Source organism: Etheostoma spectabile, chromosome 13 (assembly GCF_008692095.1).
Source record: "Etheostoma spectabile isolate EspeVRDwgs_2016 chromosome 13, UIUC_Espe_1.0, whole genome shotgun sequence".
Lineage (NCBI taxonomy): Eukaryota > Metazoa > Chordata > Actinopteri > Perciformes > Percidae > Etheostoma > Etheostoma spectabile.
The window spans coordinates 20,790,437-20,814,128 of record NC_045745.1 but is presented as its reverse complement, the minus strand read 5'-3'; the positions used below and the strand labels follow the sequence as shown (position 1 = coordinate 20,814,128).

At 40.7% G+C, this 23,692-nt stretch overlaps 4 protein-coding genes across 12 annotated transcripts in view; all 4 read left to right on the top strand.

Moving 5' to 3' along the window:
- Window positions 1–505, top strand: part of LOC116700481 (clathrin interactor 1) — an 11,425-nt gene extending 10,920 nt beyond the window's left edge. The window contains exon 12 of the mRNA XM_032533739.1: window positions 1–505. This exon is cut by the window's left edge and continues 1,714 nt beyond it. The gene's annotated coding sequence lies outside the window, so the exon portion shown is untranslated.
- A 331-nt stretch (window positions 506–836) lies between these two features.
- LOC116700484 (transcription factor Sox-2) lies at window positions 837–3,617 on the top strand. Of its 2 annotated transcripts, none has more exons than XM_032533744.1 (4): window positions 837–1,493; window positions 2,247–2,486; window positions 2,662–2,899; window positions 3,360–3,617. In XM_032533744.1, exons 1-4 carry the CDS (start codon window positions 965–967, stop codon window positions 3,505–3,507), a joined length of 1,155 nt encoding a protein of 384 aa, XP_032389635.1. In that variant the 5' UTR covers window positions 837–964; the 3' UTR covers window positions 3,508–3,617. The 2 variants fall into 2 exon arrangements, with proteins under 2 accessions (XP_032389635.1, XP_032389634.1); XM_032533743.1 differs by having other exon boundaries at window positions 3,330–3,617.
- A 1,165-nt stretch (window positions 3,618–4,782) lies between these two features.
- On the top strand, window positions 4,783–21,413 carry tcerg1b (transcription elongation regulator 1b (CA150)). 8 transcript variants are annotated; one of them, XM_032533734.1, is made up of 22 exons: window positions 4,783–5,025; window positions 6,311–6,542; window positions 7,259–7,411; window positions 7,973–8,252; window positions 8,346–8,588; window positions 10,500–10,559; window positions 11,444–11,515; window positions 12,038–12,238; window positions 12,723–12,829; window positions 13,598–13,686; window positions 13,836–13,996; window positions 14,517–14,598; window positions 14,689–14,824; window positions 14,979–15,068; window positions 15,155–15,273; window positions 15,587–15,737; window positions 15,930–16,094; window positions 16,524–16,706; window positions 16,922–17,101; window positions 17,278–17,361; window positions 18,238–18,338; window positions 20,849–21,413. In XM_032533734.1, the coding sequence occupies exons 1-22, from the start codon at window positions 4,979–4,981 to the stop codon at window positions 21,048–21,050; spliced, it is 3,138 nt and encodes a 1,045-aa protein (XP_032389625.1). In that variant the 5' UTR covers window positions 4,783–4,978; the 3' UTR covers window positions 21,051–21,413. The 8 variants fall into 8 exon arrangements, with proteins under 8 accessions (XP_032389625.1, XP_032389622.1, XP_032389624.1 ...); XM_032533731.1 differs by having other exon boundaries at window positions 16,922–17,116; XM_032533733.1 differs by having other exon boundaries at window positions 14,511–14,598.
- A 526-nt stretch (window positions 21,414–21,939) lies between these two features.
- The window catches only part of pcyox1l (prenylcysteine oxidase 1 like), an 8,390-nt gene continuing 6,637 nt past the window's right edge, over window positions 21,940–23,692 (top strand). Inside the window, exon 1 of the mRNA XM_032533740.1 lies at window positions 21,940–22,338. Within this exon, the coding sequence (XP_032389631.1) occupies window positions 22,230–22,338 (109 nt within the window). The 5' untranslated portion in view covers window positions 21,940–22,229. The remainder of the gene's footprint in view (window positions 22,339–23,692) is intronic.

The window sequence follows — 23,692 nt, the reverse complement described above, 5'->3', positions numbered from 1 at the left end:
TGTGTGTGTGTGTGTGTGTGTGTGTGTGTGTGTGTGTGTGTGCGCGTGTGCGTGTGTGGGTGCGTGTGCGGGTGGGTATTGTTTTCTCTTCTCTTTGATGTTCAAACATAGCTAAGCAGAGCCTTGTTTCATTTTCTGAGGCACTGCACTCCAAATGACCAAATCTTTATTTTGTTACTCTCAGAAGGAAGATTCCATAGTTATTAGTTTAATATTTTTATTTTTATTAGTTTACAAGTAAGGTTATGTTCATTGGAGAGCTACTTATGACATTTTAGTTGACAGAATCATATTTTTGTTTCTTTTTTTTGGTATTGCTTGTTTCATTTGATTGTATTTTCTGTATTTCATTCATCATTAAATTAAATTATAACATTAAATAATCAGTTAGGCTACTTTTTGTATCATATTTGCATCGCATATGATCTTGAACAAGGATATTGTAGCTACCATTGAGGACACAAGAGGGCATGTCAAGTACATTCTGCAGTTAAAAACTATAACACATGGTGGATAATTTAAAGGCTGATTCCAATGTTTTTTATAGTCCATACCATTTAAAAACAGCTTTAAAATCAACAAATAAAGGAAATATTTAGTATTATTTTCCCATGAGAGTTTTATTTCTGGTAGTACAAAGAAGGCTTTAAAAAACAAATTAAAGACAATCATATTGGGGATATAAAATGTACTGTATAAAGACAGACAATATAATTAAACTCAACAGAATTAATGATCAAAAATAAAAAGCTATTTTATTTATTAAGAAGACTTGTCAATGTTATTTGTCATAAATCTCATTTTGCTAAACAGCTAACCGCTTAATAGCAACGTTCGGACCGTGTGGAACCAGGCTGTTTTATTTCTAGGCTTTTTACAGTCCAAAACGTTCTCTGTTGTCTGGGCAACCGACAATTTTTATATCACAACCAAGACGATTGAAACCCAGATCCAGCAAGAGACAATGGACATATATCCTAAAAAAAGAGCACGAGAACAGCGTCTAGTAACCGGAAACACGGGCCAGGACCCGGCTGCGACGCCCGCTTTTCAGTTCTTTCAAACCGGAGATGCTGGTCAGATTCCCACGCTGGTCGGGACCGGATGGAGGCCTAGGTCCAGCAGTTGTGAAACCTACATGGCCTTAGTTGGAGCAAGTTCTGAATTTGAAGGCGGAAAGCTACCACCCATATCCACTTTTTTTAACAAACTGCTTTATAAAGTTGTGTCCGCGGAGGATAGTGGCAGCGGGATCAGGTCGGAAACTGTCACTTCAGGGTCATGTCCAGGAGCAGGTTCTCAGGTCAGTGCAGTGAAGCTGCTTTCCTCTGGGGACCAAATCTTCCCGCTCCAAGTCACCGAGAAGCTGCATAAGAGACAGGCCTGTACAGCTGGAGGAGAAAACTGGCTGAACCCAGATCCAGTCCGCCCCACGAGCTCACTCGGAGGTGATAGACCGGTCACCGCTTACACCATCCCGCCAACGGAGGAAGGTAACGGGACAGAAGGGTCTGTGTGTGATAGTGCTGGGATGTGTAGGCTATGGAAGCAGAGAATTAAGATAGCATAATAAAATATTAAGAATAATTTAAAAAAAAAATTATATGTTGAAAAATCTAAATTAGAGATACCAGCTAAGTAAAAAAAAAAAAAATTGAATTAATGAGAAAATGAATTTACATTGAAGTCATACCTTTTATACTAAATAACAATTAAGTCAATAATGATATAGGCTACAAAGTAAAAATCCAGACATTTTGAAATAAAATGAAACTAGGTCAGTCAGTCAAATTCATTAAAGTCAAAATGATAAGTAAAAAAGTTTGACTTGAATGATGACATTTTTGTAATAATCTTTATATAGTTAGTCAACATTTTAAAAAAATCTGACATCCCTTACATATCTTTTTAGTTTGTCATGATTTTTTTCTTTTCTTTTAATGGTGGAAATTATTATTTTTTGAATCTGTGATAAGTGCCCTTCAATCAGCATTTTCTATGTGAGCTTCAATACAAATAAACAGAACTCCAAAAAAGACAAATCATCTGTGCTCCAAAATGAAAGGGAAAATAAATAGAAAGTAGTTATATTTTCATTAATTGTTTTGTCTATCCATGTATTTTTTTGTAAATGGGATCATTATCTAAAAAGCGTTCAATAGTGGAATAATGTAAACCTTGTGTCTAATTCTGAATATTTTCTACAACTGCAAGTGAATGAATCAGTCTCCACATGTCTCCTTCAGATCTGAAGCAGTTGCAGTCTGGCCAAGACAAGAATGGACACATTAAACGGCCACCAAATGCCTTTATCGTGTGGTCTCGTATCCACCGAAATGCCCTGCGCAAAACCCGCCCTAGAGCCAACATGGCAGACATCAGTATTGTGCTGGGCTGTGAGTGGTCCAGGCTCAGTGAGGAACAGAAGGGACCCTACTATGAAGTGGCTCACAAACTGAAATACATGCATAGGCAGCAATTCCCTGGTAGGGACAGTTACACAGCTGATCAGAGGATAATGATCCTTTACTGCAAGATTACCGTTGTGTCTTGTGTGCAGTTATACAGTAGGATGTGTTTTCAATTTGAATCTGTTCTGGTGTGGATGATAAACCTGGGACTTCTACTTACTCGGCTTTCTGCTTTGCTCTGTCATGCCAGATTATAAGTATTGCCCCCAGAAGAAGAAAGACATAGAGTGTTTGTCCTCAGGGCAGGGAGCAGGACAGGACCCTGGTGCTTCCTTTTCACAGGCCGTGCCTCCAGTTCAGTCCCAGTTGCAGGGCCCCAGCATGTACCCAAATCCTGCCGTAAGGGCCTACAGAGTCAGCTACTACCCAGCTCTTTGCCCATATCATCGAATGGACCCCTACTCCAGGGTCCAGTCCAACTGTCCAAGGTCAGGCATCTTCAGTGAACTTTTTCAGCTAGCCAATGTGTGAGAGATAGTTTATACCCTTCAATTCTCCTTTTACAGTCCCTGTAATGTATTCTGACAACTGATAAATTAGGCAATATACATTTTTAAATGTTAATTTTTTTTACTATCAACCCACAGCATCACAAGCAAAACAGGAAACTCTTTCCTTTAGATTTCTTTAAAGCAGCAGCAAGTAGAGAATGATCTGGTTTTAGGAAACAAATGATCTTAGTTTTATTCCCAGAGCCAGCTTTTTACATTTCCAAGATGGCTCCCTTTTAGACACTGACCGTTACATGATACTTTAGAGGGGTGTAAGGATTCACAGAATGTACAAGTCATTGACATTTGTTTTGACACATGCGTGGAACATTTTTGGTGCAGTTGACTTCCTGTGTGCTTATGTCAGGGTTTTTAATGAATATCCAAATGTCTACAGCTCAACGGAGGAAGTGAGGAATTACCACAACACTCTGCATCAAACCGCATCAGAAAGCATTGAGCAGCCTGATATTGTCACCAGTCAGCAGCTTTCAGTCAACAACGACAAAAAGTGCAAATATGAGGATGATGTTAATGTTGTTTGACTGCTCTAGGAGACATGAAGCACACACAGGGCAACACTTTTAGCGATATTAGCAGAATCTTGATTTTAATTCATGGCCAAATAATAACAAATGTTCTGTGACTGTACCAGTTGGACTCCTTTTACTGGGTATTCTAAATGTACCAATACAAAATAAATGTTGTCTTAGTTTGGAACATTAATTTGTGTTAGTTAGTGTTCACAAATTAATGCAAGGAACATCCCAACCGAATTATATATGTGGACTACAGACATACTACATGTATGAGTGTAAAACCATTATGTTACATTATGATTTCCAGCTGTCATTTTTTTTTTGAAGATCTAATACTTAAACCACCAATTTGACTGCAAACACAGTATTCCTCAATATGCAAAGGACTAGACAACAAAAGACTGGAAGTGTAACAGTTTTTCTACTTTAGTAACCAAGTCGTTACTACTTTTGAGTAGAGGATCTCAGTTCTTTTTTCAGCACAGTTCACAAAATACCCACAACATACAAAATACCACCCACCACCGTAAACGGAGAGAGACGTGGCAACAGGTAATTGAGTTTAGAAAAAGTGGTAGTAATTAGAATCCAATTTATTATCAACAACACTGCAGAGACTGACGCTGCATTCAAGCGGTGTCGGAATATTCGGAAAATGAGTTCCCGAATTCCCCCTGTAGTCGGAACAACAACTCGGAAAATTGGAAAATGTTTTGCTAACAGACTTGCCGACGTGGCGTCACATCCATGGATGAATTAAGAGGTCATGTGAAACTTAATTAATGTATTACATACACTTTTTTTGCTCAAATGTTATTTTTAACATGGTAGGCCCTTTTAGGTTGTAACTTATGTTGCTGTCTAAATGGAGTGTATTAGAAAAGTTATACCATTAACCTTGATGATTACAAATCAGGTAAAGCAATATCCCCACTAACACAGAACGTTTAGGGAACGTCAGTTTGATGTTCTCTAAAGGTTAGTTCGAACCAAACCAAAAACTACCGTTTAGGAAACGTTCCCTCCGGTTATAACGTTCGCTAAACGTTAAGAGAACTATAAAGGCCTAGTGGTTCTAGGGAATGTGTTGGTGCGGCAAAAAGTTTAGGACAAAATCACTAATATGAAGCTTTAAATTGTTATAAATACAGGAAACAGCTTATCTGATAAAAAAAAAAAATACAACACATTATTTGTAGCGTCCATGTTACCCCCACATTACATTAACACATGCAGTCGTCCCAACTCGGGACGAGGGACCATCCGAGGAGGTCATGAATGCAGCATAACTGAACAAAGACATCATGAAGAACATGACCCAATGAGTGCTTGGGCACACCTCCGTCAGAAAATCATTATCCAAACAGAGCTTTCCCAGCTCGGACTGCGCTATGATTGACATGAACGTTTAGCGAATACGAGAAGTAGAAACCCCTTAGAGGCGTGTTCAGGAAGAGAGTGGTTACATTTTCCTGTAATGGCGGACCAGACAGAGAGCGAGACTATCGGGTTCAGCGACAACAGGTCAGATAATAGCAACTAAAGCGTTAAAATGAAAATGAGCTAAGCGCACTACTGTGCACAAGCCGAGGTATAATATGAAGTTGGCTTGCGTTGTTTTTTGGTCGAGGGGTTGTGATAAACTGTGATTTTACTTGTAAATATAGCCATGCTAGCTAACTAGCTTTTAGCTAACTACCGATAGCCTGTGTTGCCAAGCGGCTCTTCTTCCCTCTCCGCTCGTGGCACGCGGTAAACACAGGCAGTCAGATCAAACACAGCCAGATGTTTTCCTCTTTCAACGTGCTGCCTTCTTCACCAGGCCCCGAGTTTGTGTTCAGACACAGCTCATGTCATACGTGTGCGTTCTGTGCTCACATGTTAATGTATAGTAGCCACTTAGCTAAGCTATGCTACATTCATTAGTAAGCAGGAGCACACACACCTCCGTCCATTCAATGTTTTGACTTGCGTTCTGTTGTCCTTGTTAGTAATAAACAGAATAAATTGTGTTAGATTTCAGGATCAACTTATGCAACGTTACTCTTACGCGACCAGCAGGATATCATCCCAAAGAACGTGGAATATTAAACACATTTAGAGCTACGTAACGTTACACCCAAAGGCTCCGTTGCAAAACATTATGCACGTCAATGTGATTGCATCTTCTGCAGCTCACATGTTGTACATTAATCAGCAAAAGCATATAATTACAAAGCCAAACAGTTACTTACATACTGACGAGTCATTTGCAAAGTTTTTGTAATAATCTGCTAAACTAGCTACGCTTACACCTAGTAAACATCTACCGTCACTACAATCTGTCTGGATTGATAAGCAAGTACCAAATGTTATTTTGCATGAACTGCAGTATATAGGTATTGTTAATATTCTGACATTGTTCGCTTTTTCCAATATTGTGAGCACAATTTTGGTGCCTTAACTAATCCTATAGAGTTAATTACTGAGCTGAATTTCTCCCAAAATGATTTCTAAATTACTTGACCATGGCATCTAAAATATGTGTGACTTTGTATTATCATGCACTCTGGTGTTCTTATCAACAATTTTAAATTTGCCACACCTAAATAGATACTATGATATTTGGGGGAAAAAAAGTGTGATATAGCCTTTTTATATGTTGCCCATCCTTACCTGTAGTTAAAGTTCCATTCAAGCATTAGTATTACCTTCAGTATTAGCATTTTGGCACTGATCACAGTGCCCATATCAGAGAGTTCTTGTTAATGCTACTTAGTGATCTGCCATTGAACGCTGGTTGTAACGTGATATTGTTCTGGTGTGCTAGAATGGTGCAGCAGGCAGTGCGTTTCCGCGGCCCTGCGCCTGCACCTGCGCCTGCCCAGACCCCAGTGTTACGAGGTCCACCACCACTCCTTAGGCCACCGCCACCTCCTTTTGGGATGATGAGGGGACCCCCGCCCCGACCCCCATTTGCACGCCCACCCTTTGACCCCAACATGCCGCCCATCCCACCACCAGGAAGCATGCCTCCACCCATTGGACCTCCACATCTACAGGTGACTGACTCCCATTCTTATGTGTCATGCATGTTTTTCTCCATGGAAGTGTATGGCTATAAACTTTGCATGCAGTGATGTTCTACACAGCATTTATAGAGAAACATAAAAGCCATAAAAGCCAAAATATTAGATACACAAACAACATTCAAATGAGAGAGAGAAAGAAGTGGGAGGGTTCTCATGTACAACAAGAGGTGAAACTTAACTGAGGTTTATCAGTGACATGTATGGAACTGCACTGCAGACTGGAGGCAGTGTGTGTGTCCCCAAAGAAAAGGATACATCTTTTAGCAGAGAAACAATCCACATTGTGTTTGAATTCATGTTAATCATTGGTTCAGCCATCTGGCAGGCAAAGAAATTTGCCCCAAAAAAAGCATTTGTCCTTTTGGGGACAAATAACAGTACTATTAGCTCATAGAACAAGGCACAAGAGAGTTTATAATACGGTTTTAGTCATATTCCTCCTTGATTCTATTTGACTTCATCTTAATTGATTCTCAGATCCAGTGGGATTCTCCTTTGAAAGATGCAATATTGATGCACGGACCTCCTAATTTGAATTCAGAGGTTTCAAATGCTGGCTGCTGGCTAAATAGTCAATTGCTTATCTGACTGGCCACAAGGGAAGACTCTTATTGGCTAATTTATATTCCTTGCCTTACTCCTTACAGTCTGAAAATGCAATGCTTGGTCTCTTTCTTCTGCCGCAGAGACCTCCATTCCTACCCCCTCCCATGGGAAACCTGCCGCCGCCTCCAGGAATGCTGTTTCCTCCTGGGATGCCCCCGGTTCCTGCATCTGGAGCCCCTGGACTCAACCCTGCAGAGGAGATTTGGGTAGAGAACAAGACACCAGAGGGAAAGGTAAGCTAATAGTAATATGTGAGCACATCGAAGGGTCCCTATACTGGTTTACACAGTCACAATCACTTTTTTTCCCAAAAGTATATAAAAATATAGAAAACTATAGCCCTTAAGAAAGAGACAGCATTGGTATTACTAGGGGTTGTCTATTGATGTGGAATCTATTGTCTATCTAAGAGTGAATTGTGTAAATCACGTGATTGCATTTTAACAGTTTTGCAGGAGGTAAAACTGTCTGTAGAATTAGAAATATTGACTGCTTAAAGAAGCCACTGACTCACTCAACATTACTTATTGTTTTGTTGTAGAGCTTTCATTGCACACACTCAGAATAATTAAGGAAAATCCCCCGGTAAATTTAATTAATATCTAATTAATATCTTTAACATTGTGTTGGTTATAAGTCATTTTGAAGAAATCTTGCTTAGTAAATTTCAATATGAACAAAAACATTGATTCACTCCAAAAAAAAAATCCTGTGGTATGATTGCAGGGTTAGATGATTGTTTACTGTTTCTTCCCAAGTTACAAGTGTTTTCTTGTCCATTATCCCTTCCACAGGCATATTACTACAACGCCAGGACCAGAGAGTCATCATGGAGTAAACCGGATGGTGTCAAGATCATCCAGCAGTCTGAACTCAACCCTCTTCTTGTAGCGGGGTCTGCAGGCCCTGGTCCAAGTGTGGGGGTGACTGCAGCTGCCAGCTCAAGCAGTGTCAACACCACAGCCAGCACAGCAGCCACATCCTCCCCTACTCAGGCCATGTCCACAACCCCGTCCCGCACACTCGCTTCCAGTCCAGACTCCACCAGCCTCTCCCCCTCTGTGACCATTGCAGGTAAGTACGCAGTCTTATATTGACCATACACACACACACACCCACGCGCAAAAATAAAAATCCTCTTTTTTTTTTTTTATTTGTTCCCAAAAGCCACTGTTGTAGCAGACCTATCCCCTGTTGCCACAGCGTCCTCAACTGTTGCTGTGTCTCCAGTCACTGTGGTAACTGTTTCCACGGTGCCGTCACCTGTTACGGCTGTGCAGACAATGCCACTGCTGCCTGGAGGCATGCCCCACAATGTGGCCCAGCCCACTGCAACCATGCCTGCCTTCCCCCCTGTCATGGTGCCTCCTTTCAGGGTGCCCTTGCCAGGCATGCACATCCCTCTACCAGGTAAGAACCGTACACCAAGAACAAGAAACTAACAGGCCACAATATCTAGCTGCTATCAATATGCTACAAACAGGTTGTATAAATATTTAGGAATCTGGAAAGATAGTCCTACAAAATAATGCAATAGGTTATATTGCAGATTTGTTGGTCGGGCTCCAGGACAAAATTTTGTTTTTAGTCTGACATGTTGAAAGTCGAAATGTACTGAGGCGGCGGTGGGGAGAGGGGTAGGGCAATCTGGGATAAGCGTGCCTAAGTGATATTTTCTTTCTCTAGCCATTACAATTTCATCTATGTCAGATCAATAATTTAAATGTCATGGTTTTGAACTAGGGCTGGGCAATATGGCCAAAATGTTCTATCCCGGTATAGGTCATTTCCAAATCTTGATAACATATATCGATATGGCATATTTTGTGGTAATTTAATAAATAAATAGTCTATATGCAATAACCACATGGTAAAGCCTATTTTGTATGCTTCTGTACAAATGAAATACTTCACAAATGAAAAGTACTGAGTATCTGTTTCTTTTTGTTAAAAACCTTAGTGCAAAAATGAACATAATGTGCAAATTATGTTAACATTGTCGTAATGTGGTTTGGCTGCTGTTTTTACCCCCGACATTGCAACAGAAATAAAATGTATATCTGATAGACATTTTTGTTTTGACATTTACTCGTTTTTATGATATATATAATGTCATATCGGCCAGCCCTATTTTGAACCAGACCCTTTGATAATTGGATTAAGTAGCTCCTGAAAAAATATTTCAAAGGACACATCTGTTATGTGCCAGATACATATTTAATCAACTTTTGATAGGCCTATCTCCTGCTGCTATGTAAATATATAAATCCGAGTCGGCATCAGCAGATACCTAGCATTTGAGGACATCCATCAAGGCCAAAAATACTTGATCAGGATACGCCTTGTAGAATAATGTTGCTTGTAATTTAACCAGTTAAGATTACTCGAGTCCTCTGATGCTAATAGGCTACTTAGCTGTGTAAATGCTTTGTGACAACAGTCAGTGGAAACTCGGACTCCACATTATGACTTAATTTTGAATTACATCTAAAAAGGAGAGTAGACATTGGACTCTAACTCTTGCAGTTATTGGAACACTACAGAAGAGCAGGATTATAGGGACACTCCTATACATGTAAATGTGAAAAGTGTCTCAAAAGACTTCCCACCAGATATCTCCTGGTCATTAGTAACTCCATTTAGTTCAGTCAGCACAGATTTGTCAGGCAACATGTAGTTTAATAGTGACACAACAACAAATTCTTGAGTGTAATGGCTTGAATTTAAATTTAAGCTAATGTAAATGCTCCTTTGTGTTTGCTTTCAAAGTTGTTTCTGTTGCTTTTCTCTTCTCCTCTGTTATGTCTCTTCTTCTGTCTCTTATTTTGACATATTTTGATCAAAGAAGGTTTATGGTCTGGTTAATTCCTTGTTTATTGTGTTCTTTGTGGACAAGGTGTAAGGCAGTATCAGAATTACAGTTAGCTAGATTTAGACTGGGGCTGATTGTTATTTTGCTGACAAATATCAGACTGAGAGCTTCCTGATTGACTTTGAGATTTGTGGTGTTCCAACATTTTGCATTTACTATTTTGGATTTTTTGTTTTCTATTTATCATAATTGTTGATGTAGTTATGGCCTCCAATTAAATCTTAGCTTGTAAACCTAATGTATGCTGTGTTCTTTCCTCTCTAAATACATTATTACAGGCACATAAACATCAGAGACTTACTGTTGTAACATAACAGTAATGCACAATTCAAAATATGGGCGTGCGTTGTCTGAGTGGGGCCTCAAACAAAATCTTACACACCCTGGTAGCTCATGTCTAGTGTCCTGCTGTGTTCAACCAGATGATTGCTTGTCCGTTGTTCTTGCAGGTGTAGCAATGATGCAGATAGTAGGTGCCCCCTGTGTAAAGGCAGGCCCCAGCCCCAACGGTAAACACCCAGCCGCTCGCATCTCAGATCTACAGTAGATGGCATGGTAGTGAATGGTGTCTACATGATTCATATGGCATATATGGGAAACCTCAAACAGGGGCATGAAATGGTGAATGCTGTGAACATGATCCATCTGGTGTACTGTAGAAATTTCTTTCATTCCAACAGACAGAAGCAGAACATACAGTTTGATTCTTCTTACGACTTGTTAAACTATTTGTGATCATTTCTACAGACTTAACATGTTCAGTTTACTTTATTTTCTCTGAATTAAAAAGACAGAGCTGCAAAGCATATGCCACATACACCATTTTATCACCATCATATATTTTTATAAATATATTTACCGTGCATACCCTTGTTTAAAATAAACAGGAAACAACAAATATTACCTGGTGTAAACATTAACAGTATTCAGCTCACACCAAATGATGAATGTACTTTGTTTGTGTGTTGTCCAAATGGCTTTTAGTAAATGAAAGGACACTTGAAAATCAGCAACTAAATTGTTAGATTGGGCCGAGTCATTGATTGTTAGGATCATTTTGGGGTGTGTGGTTGGTTAATGTAACCAAGTTGAGACAGAGAGGCTTTTGCTTAGTAGAGACTAAGTAATAGAGCAGTTAGGACTACTTGTTGTGGTCATGTGGTTGTCTTCTTTTGTGGCATGGTTGTGTGTATGTGTGTGTGTGTGTGTGTGTGTGTGTGTGTGTGTGTATGTGTGTGTGTGTGTGTTGTCACTGCTTTGTTTTTGTGTGTATGTGTCAATCAGTTTTGTTTCTTGAAGGCATCTTTAGACTTGAGCAGTTTCTTCCACAAAATGATATTAATATTTTTTTATTTACTCACTCACTCACTCATCTAATAATCTACTCCTCTAGATCCGAGGTTCTCAATCTTTTTTCAGCCAAGGACCCCTTACAAGATAGAGAATATACCGGGGAACCCTTCATGTATGTCCCTAATTTGATGTAGCCTAATTTGTATACTTCTACAGTCTTAGTTATATGACAGAACAGCACAAGAGAAATGTATTAGAAAGATAGTAGAAGTGTATTAAACATATTTGCAGATTCTAAGAGTTATAGATTTGTTAGATTAGAACGTGAAAATCATGATAATTTAAATGAATTAATCTGTTTATGGACCCCTGGCAGAGTGCCACGGACCCCACTTTATGAATCACTGCTCTAGATTACCAGGCAAATACTTAGAGGGACAGCCCTTTTTTAAGTTGTATTGAATCCATTTTAGTCCGCCTGCGGAGCTCTCTGTCTCACCTCTGGTTTTGCTTACTTTTTTATACTCTTTTTATTTTTTTTATTACAAATGTAAAACCCTGGTGTAAATTACATTTTACAAATTGATGTATAAACTAATGCCCTTTCTAGAGCATAGTCCACTGTTATTATTGACTCAAAAAGATGAGTCTCAGTCAATCATGGTATGTCTCTTTCCTCTCTGATTAATGACAGGCATGCTTCCTGGCATGGGTCCGCCTTTAGTTTCCATGATGCACCCACATCTGGCTCTCTCGGCAGCTCCTGCCTCCATGGCCGGATCATTGCAGCTGCCCGAGTGGTCAGAGTACAAAACAGCTGATGGGAAAACGTACTACTACAACAACCGAACACTGGAGTCCACCTGGGAGAAACCACCGGCCTTGGTGGAGAAAGGTAGGCACTGCTGACTAGTGCACCCACAAGCTTTGTCAGGCCCAACATGATGAGATGATCCGTGGTTGGGTGGAACATAAATGGTTTTAGTAGACGATGGGTGCCAAGCTTGGGTTGGTTTCGAGTGTCACCAATTTCAAAAGCTTTACCCACTTTGATTTACTGCTCACCAACAACACTGTCATTTGTCTGACAAACATACAACACACACAAAAACCCACATCCCACATTACCTGTCCTAAGATTTACCGGATAATTAGCAGGTTTACAGAACATGAAAACCTTTCAGAATTGATGATGTGCTGCATTTCTTGAGTTACACTACACCACTGTTGTTTGTTACCTCATTGTGTGTGTGTGTGTGTGTGTGTGTGTGTGTGTGTGTGTGTGTGTGTGTGTGTGTGTGTGTGTGTGTGTGTGTGTGTGTGTGTGTGTGTGTGTGTGTGTGTGTGTGTGTGTGTGTGTGTGTGTTTCTCCCCATCAGAAAAAGAAGCAGAAAGGGTCAAGGAACGTCTGGCTCAGGAGGAGGCTGAGGCGATGGAGATGGAGGACGAGGAGAACAAAACAGACAACACTAACAATGAGAAGGAGGTATGTGAAGGGTGGAATTGGCTTGTTGAACCATAGACTGTATAAAATATGGACAAAGTTTCTGCAACGTCACCCATAGGTTTCTGAAGAGCCAAAATGAAGCTTGGATCGCTGTTCAGAATCCCGTCTACCTTTCAAAATGCAACGCTTGTACCCAAATTAATTTTGTTGTCATTAGCTTCACTGCTGTTAGCCACCTTGCTGTAATGTTAGAGAACTCTAAAGAGTGTTCACCTTTCATTTGATCGTGTTTGCTTGCTTCACCATTGCTGTCCTCTTGAATGACATTAAACTCAACATGAGTGGTTTCACCTGATTTGTGTACTGTGTTGAAGCTCCGGAACCATTAAAATTCTTTTTATGCCCAATCAAAATATAGGAACAGAGGTGGAGCGTGGATGACGCTGAGGCAGGCCCAATGAAGCTTATAGTCTATGCTCGCCTTCTGTGATTCAAAGCAGCATGCCCTTAATCATGCGTACAGTTGGGCATTTTAACATGGGGGTCCATGGAGATTGACTTCCTTTTGGAAAGGGGCCATTCGAGGAACTGTTTTTGGCACTAACGCATTGGCTTCATTTTTCAGCACTGGAGGTTGCTGATTGGGTTCAGAAAAAAATGTACTTAATGTAATTAAAAGTACTTAGTTGCCATGACTATAATTATGTACAATATTCTCAAAGCATGTTGTAAAAGGGTAAGATTATATATAATAGTATAAATGTCATAGTAATGGTGATAACAGGGTTTTTTCTTCCCTTTATCAAGGAGCCAAAAGAAGAAGAGATGACAGAGGAGGAAAAAGCAGCTCAGAAAGCCAGACCTATAGCCACCAACCCTATCCCTGGCACACCATGGTACACACACACACACACACACACACACACACACACACACACACACACACACACACACACACACACACACACACACCACATCACAGTCCACACCATCTCTCCACTTTGCTTTATTACAATAAACCTAATGCATTTTGAAAATATATCAGGTGTGTGGTATGGACGGGTGACGATCGCGTGTTTTTCTACAATCCGACAACACGGCTGTCCATGTGGGACCGGCCCGAGGAGCTGGTTGGTCGAGCTGATGTCGACAAGCACATCCAGGAGCCGCCGCACAAGAGAGGCCTGGGGGATAACAAGAAGACAGGTGTGGACAAACAAACGTTCACATGCAGTCAGTGAAAATGACATTCAACACAGTAATTTTTATTGTTGAGATATATAAGCTAGAAGCTTGATTAGTTATAAAACAGTAATGTAGTATTGTCAAATGGGGGTCTATTGGGATTGACTTCCTTTTGGGTCGGCCAAGTTGGCACTAACACGTTGGTTCATTTTTCAGCATCGGAGGTTGCTGCTTGAGTTTAACAAAAAGAAAAGAAATTAAAATGTTTTAATTCATAAGTGCATTGTTGCCATGGCCACATTAAGTACAGTATTGTCAAAGCATGATGTAAAAGGCTAGGATAATTTACAATATAAGCTAATTGCTTGATTAGTAATGTTGATCATTTGAAGCAATTACATGTTTAAAGTCACAAAAACAGTGGCCAGAGAAACACAAGTGCATTAAAGTTTTTTATACTAAACAAGAAAGTGCTGTTATCATCTTAAATTGTTGGCTGCAGTGTGTAGTATTTATTTTGTGTCTGTGTATTCAGTCACAGGTGTCAATAAGGAGGAGCCCGAATTGGCCATCGCTACTGAAGAGAATCAGGAGGAGGAGCCATCCAAAGCCAAAAAGAGAAAGTAAGTCATGCTATAGTCTCTCACCTTATCTCTTTGAAAACATATTGTCAATATTCAATCTTCCTTAACCCTTTTCCTTCACCTTAACAGGAAGGAGGAAGTAAAGGAGGCAGACTCTGAGAAGGAAGCAGCAATGGAGGCAGAGCTCAGAGCTGCCAGAGAACGAGCTATAGTGCCGCTAGAGGCCCGGATGACCCAGTTCAAAGAAATGCTGCTGGAGAGAGGGGTAACACCAATTTGTGAATTCTTATATAAAAAGGAGTTTGAGTTTTTTTGTGTTTTTGTTATCTTCACTGCATATAGACAAAAATATGTAATCTTTGATATATACAGGTGTGAATTAGAATGTCTAATCCCAGCTTTGTTTATCTTTCATATAGGTGTCTGCATTCTCGACTTGGGACAAAGAGCTTCATAAGATTGTGTTTGACCCACGTTACCTTCTGCTCAACCCAAAAGAGAGGAAACAGGTTACTTTTCTCTCTCTCTCTCACTCATGTGTTTTCCTCTCTCCCCTCATTGCTACACATTCTCACAGTGTTGTGTTCTACTTCAGGTATTTGATCAGTATGTGAAGACGCGAGCGGAGGAGGAGAGAAAAGAGAAGAAGAACAAACTGATGCAGGCCAAAGACGAGTTCAGGAGGATGATGGAGGAAGCAAAGTTTACACCTAGGTAAAAGGACAGGCCAGTTTTTTTACTACTACTTTATGTTTTAAAAGACAATATTAAAAATGAATCAATTACTTTATTCTCATTATGACATTGCTATTCTGCCAGAGTAAGTTTTGAATTTTCTGTTTTGTTGATGAGAACAACAAAAAAACAGAAATGTGATTTTAAATTCCCCTTCTGCTTTTGGGAGGTTACTACAATATTTATTATCATAACATACTATTAGTATTTAACTTAATAAGATGTTGGTATTGTTTTCTTAGTCCTTGTGTAGCTTTTCACATTTGCATTTTTTTCTTTTTTATCATAACAGAACAACATTTAGTGATTTTGCAGTGAAGCACGGCCGAGATCCGCGATTTAAGACCATAGAAAAGATGAAGGACAGGGAGGCGATCTTCATGGAATTCATGACCGCTATGAGGAAGAGAGAGAAAGAGGACTCCAAGTCCAGAGGGGAGAAGGTATCACCCATTCACATAAATAATAATCTACGTATTTCTCTAGAACAAGACTGGTGTTTTTTAGGTGAAAGAGGTCGATTGACCATGAGTCAAGACCTCTGCAGGCTTTTACCATCTGCTTTCCTGCTGACCATTTGTATCTGGACAGATTTCTACATTTTCTGTGTGTGTGTGTGTGTGTGTTGCTGCCAGGTGAAGCAAGACTTCTTTGATCTCCTAAGTGAGCAGCACATAGAGGGAGGCCAGCGGTGGAGCAAATTGAAAGAGAGGCTAGAGACTGACCCACGATACAAGGCTGTAGAGAGCTCCGCGCTCAGAGAAGAACTTTTCAAACAGTACATGGAAAAACAAGCCAAGGTATGAGCAGTTTTTTGTATGGAAGAGGATTGCTTCCATATGTACTGTATGTTTTAGTGATATCTGATCTGCATGAGAACAGCTGTTAAACTTATTGTTCAGTGTTGAACTGAACAAATTTTACTTTAATACAGGCGTCGGTATAAACTGAATGAATCCATTACTAATTATGCTATTTTTATTTTTTTTTGGTACATGGATTGTGAGCGAATGTGTATGGAAAAGTCAGTCCACTCTAAAAGTGTTCAATAAGCCCAATTCAACCTACAGTAGTTTCTGACTACTCAGTAGTTTTTTTTGCCATGGAGGCAATAAATTCCTGATGAGTAAAAACGATTTAAAGCAACTCCTGATGATTAAGCGTAGTCCTCATTGTCGACATCACGTAACAAACAAAACTGACCACGGACCGCACGTGTCATTGTCCAGAGTGTGGACATCGATAAGGAGAGAGAGGTGGAGCGCCAGGCTCGAATCGAGGCCAGTCTCAGAGAGAGGGAGCGAGAGGTGCAGAAGGCCCGATCAGAACAGACCAAAGAGATCGACCGAGAAAGGGAGCAGCACAAGAGGGAGGAGGCCATCCAGCATTTCAAAGCTCTCATGTCTGATATGGTGAGATGCTCGTCATCTTTTTATTTCCCCATGAAACTTGCTGTAATGTGATGAAAAATAATAATCATATTCACTTTTTTAAGATTTAAGAAAAATAAGAAAAATTGATTGAAGGATTGATCAAATAGGATGTTTAAGAGCACTTTCTGAACATTTGCGAAATGCAGGTATGTTGTTGGGGTCGAAAGACAAACGTTCGTTCTTCCTTTCCTCAGGTACGATCTTCAGATGCAACGTGGTCAGACACACGTCGCAACCTGCGGAAGGACCATCGCTGGGAATCAGCCTCGCTGCTAGAGAGAGAGGAAAAGGAGAAGCTATTCAACGACCATGTAGAAGCACTGGCTAAGAAGAAGAAAGAACATTTCAGGCAGCTGTTGGATGAGACCAGCATGGTGAGAAGTAAAAAGGTGCCAAAAGCAGGACAAGTTGCCACTCATACTAAGCTTTTCGTTTTGTCTCTATTTGCTTTTTTCTTGTGAATGTACACATGGACACATATAAGCAGCATGACTAGAAGGAACATAAAATGGTCATGTCTTTTTGACAATTTATTTTGTTTGTGTTGTAGATCACTCTGACAACCACATGGAAGGAGGTGAAGAAGGTTATCAAGGAGGACCCTCGCTGTATTAAGTTCTCCTCCAGTGACAGAGTAAGACTTATGTTGTTTTGTATGATTTATGAAATGATAACATTATGGTCACTTTCTGACAACAATTACCTGGAGTTTTGTAACTCCAGTGATGGGTTAAGACATGCTGTAGTTACATTGCAAGAAAATGATAAAAAAGAAAATAAACAAAGCACTCTCCTCTTAAGACCCTGATACACCAGCCTGATTATCTGCCATCTCACACAGTCTGGCGAGGTCAGTGACTCGAGTCTGTTCGGTGTGTTCCATGCCGTCAGTCTAAAGAGCCGTCAACCCTCAATTGGGCCGATTTGACATGTTGAATTGGATGGCAGTTGGACTCAATGACCAATCTGATTGGTGGAGTACTAAAACCGAAATAACGACTGGGATGAGCATTACCAACGCATCTCAAAATCTGACAAATTTTTTAAACTAACCTTTGTCGAGCTGAAATGAAGACCGATTGCCCACTGCATGGCCTTGTTCTCTCTTAAAATGTTTTCAGAAACATGTTTTGGTAAACAATTTTCGTAAAATATCAGATTGACCTCCGAACGAGGCGCCATTAATAGAATGGCTTCAAAGTTCCGCAGTCAGTCCAACTGCTTTTTCTGCCGACGGTCAGCTGTCGTGTTGCATGTCGGAGTCTTTACTCTGTAATGTAGGGAAGACCAACAAAAACTATCTTGAAAGACCAAAACTAGGAACACATTAGCCATACAGTACATCAGCAGGCTTCTTGCATAAATTTGAACCACAGTTCTGAATTGATCAAAAGAGTAGTTGATATATTTACGTCTGGAATGTGTTATGATGTGAGTTTAATTAGGTAGTAACAATTTAATCTATTTTATTCAGTTTTGCCTTATGATGTGTTAATCTTTGTGTCTGTAGAAGAGACAGCGGGAGTTTGAAGATTACATCAAAGACAAGTATATCACAGCCAAAGCTGATTTCAGAACCCTGCTGAAGGAGACAAAGTTCATCACATACAGGTGTGTATACTTACTTTCACATATTAGATAGGTCATCAAAAGTGTCTAATAGCAGTAAAATTAAAAATTGTTTGTTTGCACATATATGTACACATTTACTGCATATATACACACAAAATATATATTCAATATACATAACCTAATACAATTGCAGCCAAGGAATTTTATTTTATTTATATAGCGTCAAATCACAAAAGTTATCTCATTGCGCTTTTCATAAAAGCGCAGGTTTAGACCGTACTCTATGATGTTATTTACAGAAACCCTACAATTCCAACCAAGAGCAAGCACTAGGCAACAGAGGCAAGGAAAAACTTCCTTTTAAGAGGCAGAAACCTCGAGCAGAACCATGGCTTAGGGTGGGCGGTCATCTGCCTCGACCGGTTGGGGGTGAGAGAAAGAGACAGACAGAGAAAGAGACAGACATGGAGAATTGTAGCAGGGGATGTTGAGCTGGAACATTGAGGCAGCAGGTGACTCCAACCACAGATCCAGACTCCACAGCTCCAGAGCCAGAAACAGCAGATTTGTCAAATGAAAAAAAGTATTTAGTAGCAACTCTACATGTCCTAGGCCATTATTTTCCCATTACTTCAGATGCCGCTTTATAATTAGTTTTGCCATTATATTAAGCAGAGTGAGACAAACATTTTAAATGTATGTGAAATTCATGCTTTGGGCCGAATAACTTTAGTAAATGGTTGAATAATTCTCAGACAATTGGGGCTTAAAGTGTTCTGGCGTGCCGGATCTCCGGCCGTGAAGAAAAATTAATAAATAAATGAATAGATAAATTTGGGAACTTGCATGCGGTTTTATATTTGAGTCAATTGATTTCACCTACCAAATCATATGAGGAAAAACGCAACTCTAACGCAAAACTTAAAGTACTCGGGCCTGGGGTATGACTATTTTTGAAAAATAAATTGAAAAGTCTACATGGATTTGTTTTTTGACGCGCTAGGTTTAACATCAAACTTCCACCTACCAATGAAATGAGTTCTAGCCAATCAGATGCAAATTAAGGCAGGTCCTTGCCGAAAAGCGAGCGTGCGGTGTGTGTGGTCTCCGTGGTAACGCGGCTAAACAAATGTTGATAAAGCTTTAGGTGAGAAAGGAGTTAAAAACAAATGGCGCTGGGCATGAATAGAGGACAAGAGGAAAAGGCTGGAGACGGGAAGCACCCGGCTGCAGCGTATGTTCAAGGAAGTTACTCACTGTATGGCAGCAGCGGTAAGAAAGTGCTTGCTACTCATTAGATCCTAGACATAAAGCTTCATTCCGTGCACTCTGTCATACAAGTGCGTTACCGGCATCGACAGCTACTGCTGCGCCTTTGCTGACCGAACTTGCGTGTGATAAAAACAATACGTGTGTGCACGTTCATAGTGGAACACAATTTGTCATTAACGATGGCCACTGTGTAAAATGTATCTAAAGCTGAAACTGCCTTGACCAAGCTGTCTGTTTGGAATCAGCATGGGCGTTCTTTAAACATAACGGTCTTGTCCCAGAGTTTAGACGTCTAGCTTTATGAAAAGCTCAACATCGGCCAGTTGGCCATTTTTGTAGATGAGACCCACCACGGTTTTGTCCGCAAACTTGACAATCAGCAGCGTGAAGAGCAGGGGGCTGAGCACATAACCTTGGGGGGCCCCATGCTCAGAATTGTGGTTCTTTCTGTGCTGCTGCCAACCCGTACGGCCTGAGGCCTCTCTCTAAGGAAGTCCAGCAGCCAGTTGCATAGTGAAGTGCTGAGCACCAGCTGGTCCAGTTTGCAGATCAGCTGCTGAGGGATGATGGTGTTGACTGATGAACTGAAGTCTATGAACAGCATTCAGACGTGAGTTTTTAGTATCCAGGTGGGTGAGTGCTGGGCAGAACAGATGGCATCCTCTGTGGATCTGTTACCTTGGTATGCAAACTAGTAGGGTTCCAGGGTGGGTGGTGGGGGGGGGGGATTTTATGTGAGCCAAGACTAGCCTTTGACAGCACGTCATGGTGATTGGGGGTCAGTGCAATAAACCGATAGACATTGAAAGTGGATGGAGAGGGCTTCTTTGGAACAAGTAGGATGATGGTGGTGGCTTTGATGCATGACGGGACAACAGCCTGACTCAGAAGCGTTGAAGATGTCCATAAAGACATCTTTGAGCTCATCTGCATAGACCTTTAGCACACAACCAGGTATGTTGTCTGGACCTGCAGCCTTGCAGGTGTTGATCTTGGAGAGGCCTCTTTTCATGCAGATTGCACAGGATGTGATGGTGATGAACATTGTCTCATTGTTTGTTTGTTTGTTTTTAACCCCTGAACAATCAAAGTATTTGTCTTGAATGGATTTTGTTGCAAAGGAAAGTCTGACAGTACAAAAATGAATCTAATAAAGAGACATGAACGAAAATCTGAACCGCAGCTGTTGTACTTAAATCTCAGAGAGTATACTGTTCATAGTATACCATGCTGCTTCTGAGTGGCTTCTGCCTGTCTCACATCCTGTCTTCCCTCAGGTCGAGAAAGCTGATCCAGGAGTCTGAGCAGCATCTGAAGGATGTGGAGAAGATCCTTCAGAACGACAAACGGTACCTTGTTCTTGAGTGTGTCCCTGAAGAGCGCAGGAAGCTAATCATGTTCTACATTGAAGATCTAGACCGCCGTGGCCCACCGCCTCCCCCCACTGCCTCTGAGCCCACCCGCCGCTCTACAAAGTGACCAATCAAATCATCTTCTTGGCCGGTTCCTACTCCTCCTTGCCCTCCTATTGGCCAGAGCATGATCTCCCCCCAAACTCCCCCTGAACCCCGCCCTCCAGGCCCACGGCTGGCCTTGCAGAGTTATTGCTGGGGCTCACATTGCTTAGACATGAACTATAGAGATGAACGGTTAAGGTCTCTATGTTATGTCACCTCTTAGCCCTGAAATAGCCCTGTATTTAAGGCAACAGCAGGAAACAGAGGTTACCTGATCTTAAGGTAACCCCAAAGGCCTCACCTCTGACTGACCACAATAGAGGGAGAGGGGATAGTGATAAGGCTGCTGCCTGAGCAGCCACAGAGTGTAAGATAGCTGATGTAAATGAAGATGAGCGAGTGTGAGAATAAGTGTGTGTGTGCATGTGTCTGAGGCGTCCTTAAGCCTTACTGCTCCACTTTGCCAGTCATTTTTTCAGCGGCTCAGTGTGAATGTTAGTTTCTGCTCAGTGGTTTACTCCGACGTTGCAGCAGTTTCTCTGTTCAATGAAATAAAGGCAACTTTCACTGTTTTTCAATATGTAGTCATGTGGATTTTTTCAAAGTGAAAACATACACACTTTTCACTCTTACATATTAGGCTACCAAAGGAAGCTCTGATATCTATGGAGACAATTACCCTCACTTAAAACACCAAGGGTTACATATTTTTTTTGTTTTGTGGAGAACCATACAATTATGCTGTATCGTGTTTAAATTAGCCAATGTGGCTGCTGTCAATACTGCAACGCTGCAAACGGAGTTGTAGCCATAGCCAGTTAAAGAAAGGTTGTAGCAAGTACGTTGACTCGCTGCCGCGGAGCTGCTCAGACGGCTGTGATTGGTTGAAACAAGCCAGGCTTTCAGGAGACATTCCGGACGTGGATGTGAACGACCGTTGGTTGGAGAATTGATCTGCATCGTCATGACAATAAAGCTATCTTTTGTGCAGTATTACGATCCAATTTAAAACGCAATCTTATTTATTAAGCTACAACTACAGAGTCAATCGAAATGTACCTTTCCTTGTTCTGAACATACTACACGTCTGGCTAAAGGAAAGAGAAAAGGAGGAACTAAAGTTGACCTAATGTGTTAACTGTCGCTGCACTGCTCCCGCTTACCTCCTCTCCGTTAACGTTATCTCAGCTCCGGAGCCGCTATGGGCTGCCCTGTTCTCCCGCTGATCGTCGTCGTGCTGTCGGCACGGTCGGCTATCGGAGACCCGGCCGGATCCGCTGATGTCGACGGAGCTCCGCCTTCTAAAATAGGCAAGAAAAGTGTTAAAACATCATTGTCAGCTGTTTAATTTAGCTAAAGTTAGCACGCATTCAGATGGTGAAAGCTAGTCTGACAAAGATACAATAATGTAGCTAACTGTTAGTGTTCATTAGTTAACGTTAACTCCTGTATTGTGTTTTAAGGATGAGCAGACATGTAACGTTAATTGGAAATTCATTTAGCTAGCTAGGTTATTAGGCAATGCATGCATTCATATGGGCTATTGAAGCTAGCTAGCTATAAACCGATATGTAGGTAGCGAGCTAGCTACCTAGTAGTTAGTTAAGTTAGCTAATATTTGTAAGCTAAGACTTAACATGGGATCCAGTGATGCCTCATTTATTCAAAGATTGCATTCACGTAACGTTAATGAAGAAAACCGCACATGACAACGTGTTTTTAAAGGCAGTTGGTTAGAAAATGATTGGCCCTGAGTCTTAGACACCCCCTTTCTTTCCTCTCATCTTTACACAACCCTTTTCATTCCACCGGTCCACCTATTCACAGTTCACCAACACATACCCAACCGTAGATGGGGTTTCATGACTGACAGTTAAAGTTTTTCCTAGGCATTATCTTAAATCCTCTTGGTTTGCACCATAAGTAAATGTACATTTTGCTAGTTTGTATTGCAAGTTGAAACTTATAGTCAGATCAAGTCCTAAAGTAACCAAAAGGCAGTACAACTTTAAATATAAGGCTTAAAATGTGTTAGACATTCATTCCAATTCATGTTTTTTTTCTATCTTTATTATGTTTTCCAACCAACAGTTTAAAACCCAAACATATAAGTGTACAGTCGTGGTCAAAAGTTTTGAGAATGACACAAATAGTAATTTTTACAAAGTCTGCTGCCTCAATTTTTATGATGGCAATTTGCACGTACTCCAGAATGTTATGCAGAGTGATCAGATGAACTGCAATTAATTGCAAAGTCCCTCCTTTCAATAAAAATGAACTTAATGTTAAACATTTTCACTGCATTTTTAGCCCTGCAGCTAACGGACCAGCTGACATCATGTCAGTCATCATTTTGTTAACATAAGTGAGAGTGTTGATGAGGACCAGGCTTGAGATCACTCTGTCATACTGGTTTAGTTAGAATAACAGACTGGAAGCTTTAAAAGGAGAGTGGTGCATGAAATCATTGTTCTTCCTCTGTTACCATGGTTACCTGCAAAGAAACACATGCTGTCATCATTGCTTTGCACAAAAAGGGCTTCACAGGCCATATATTGCTGCTAGTGAGATTTCACCTAAATCAACCATCAAGAACTTCAAGGTGAGAGGTTCAGTTGTTGTGAAGAAGGCTTTAGGGCATCCAAGAAAGTCCAGCAAGCGCCA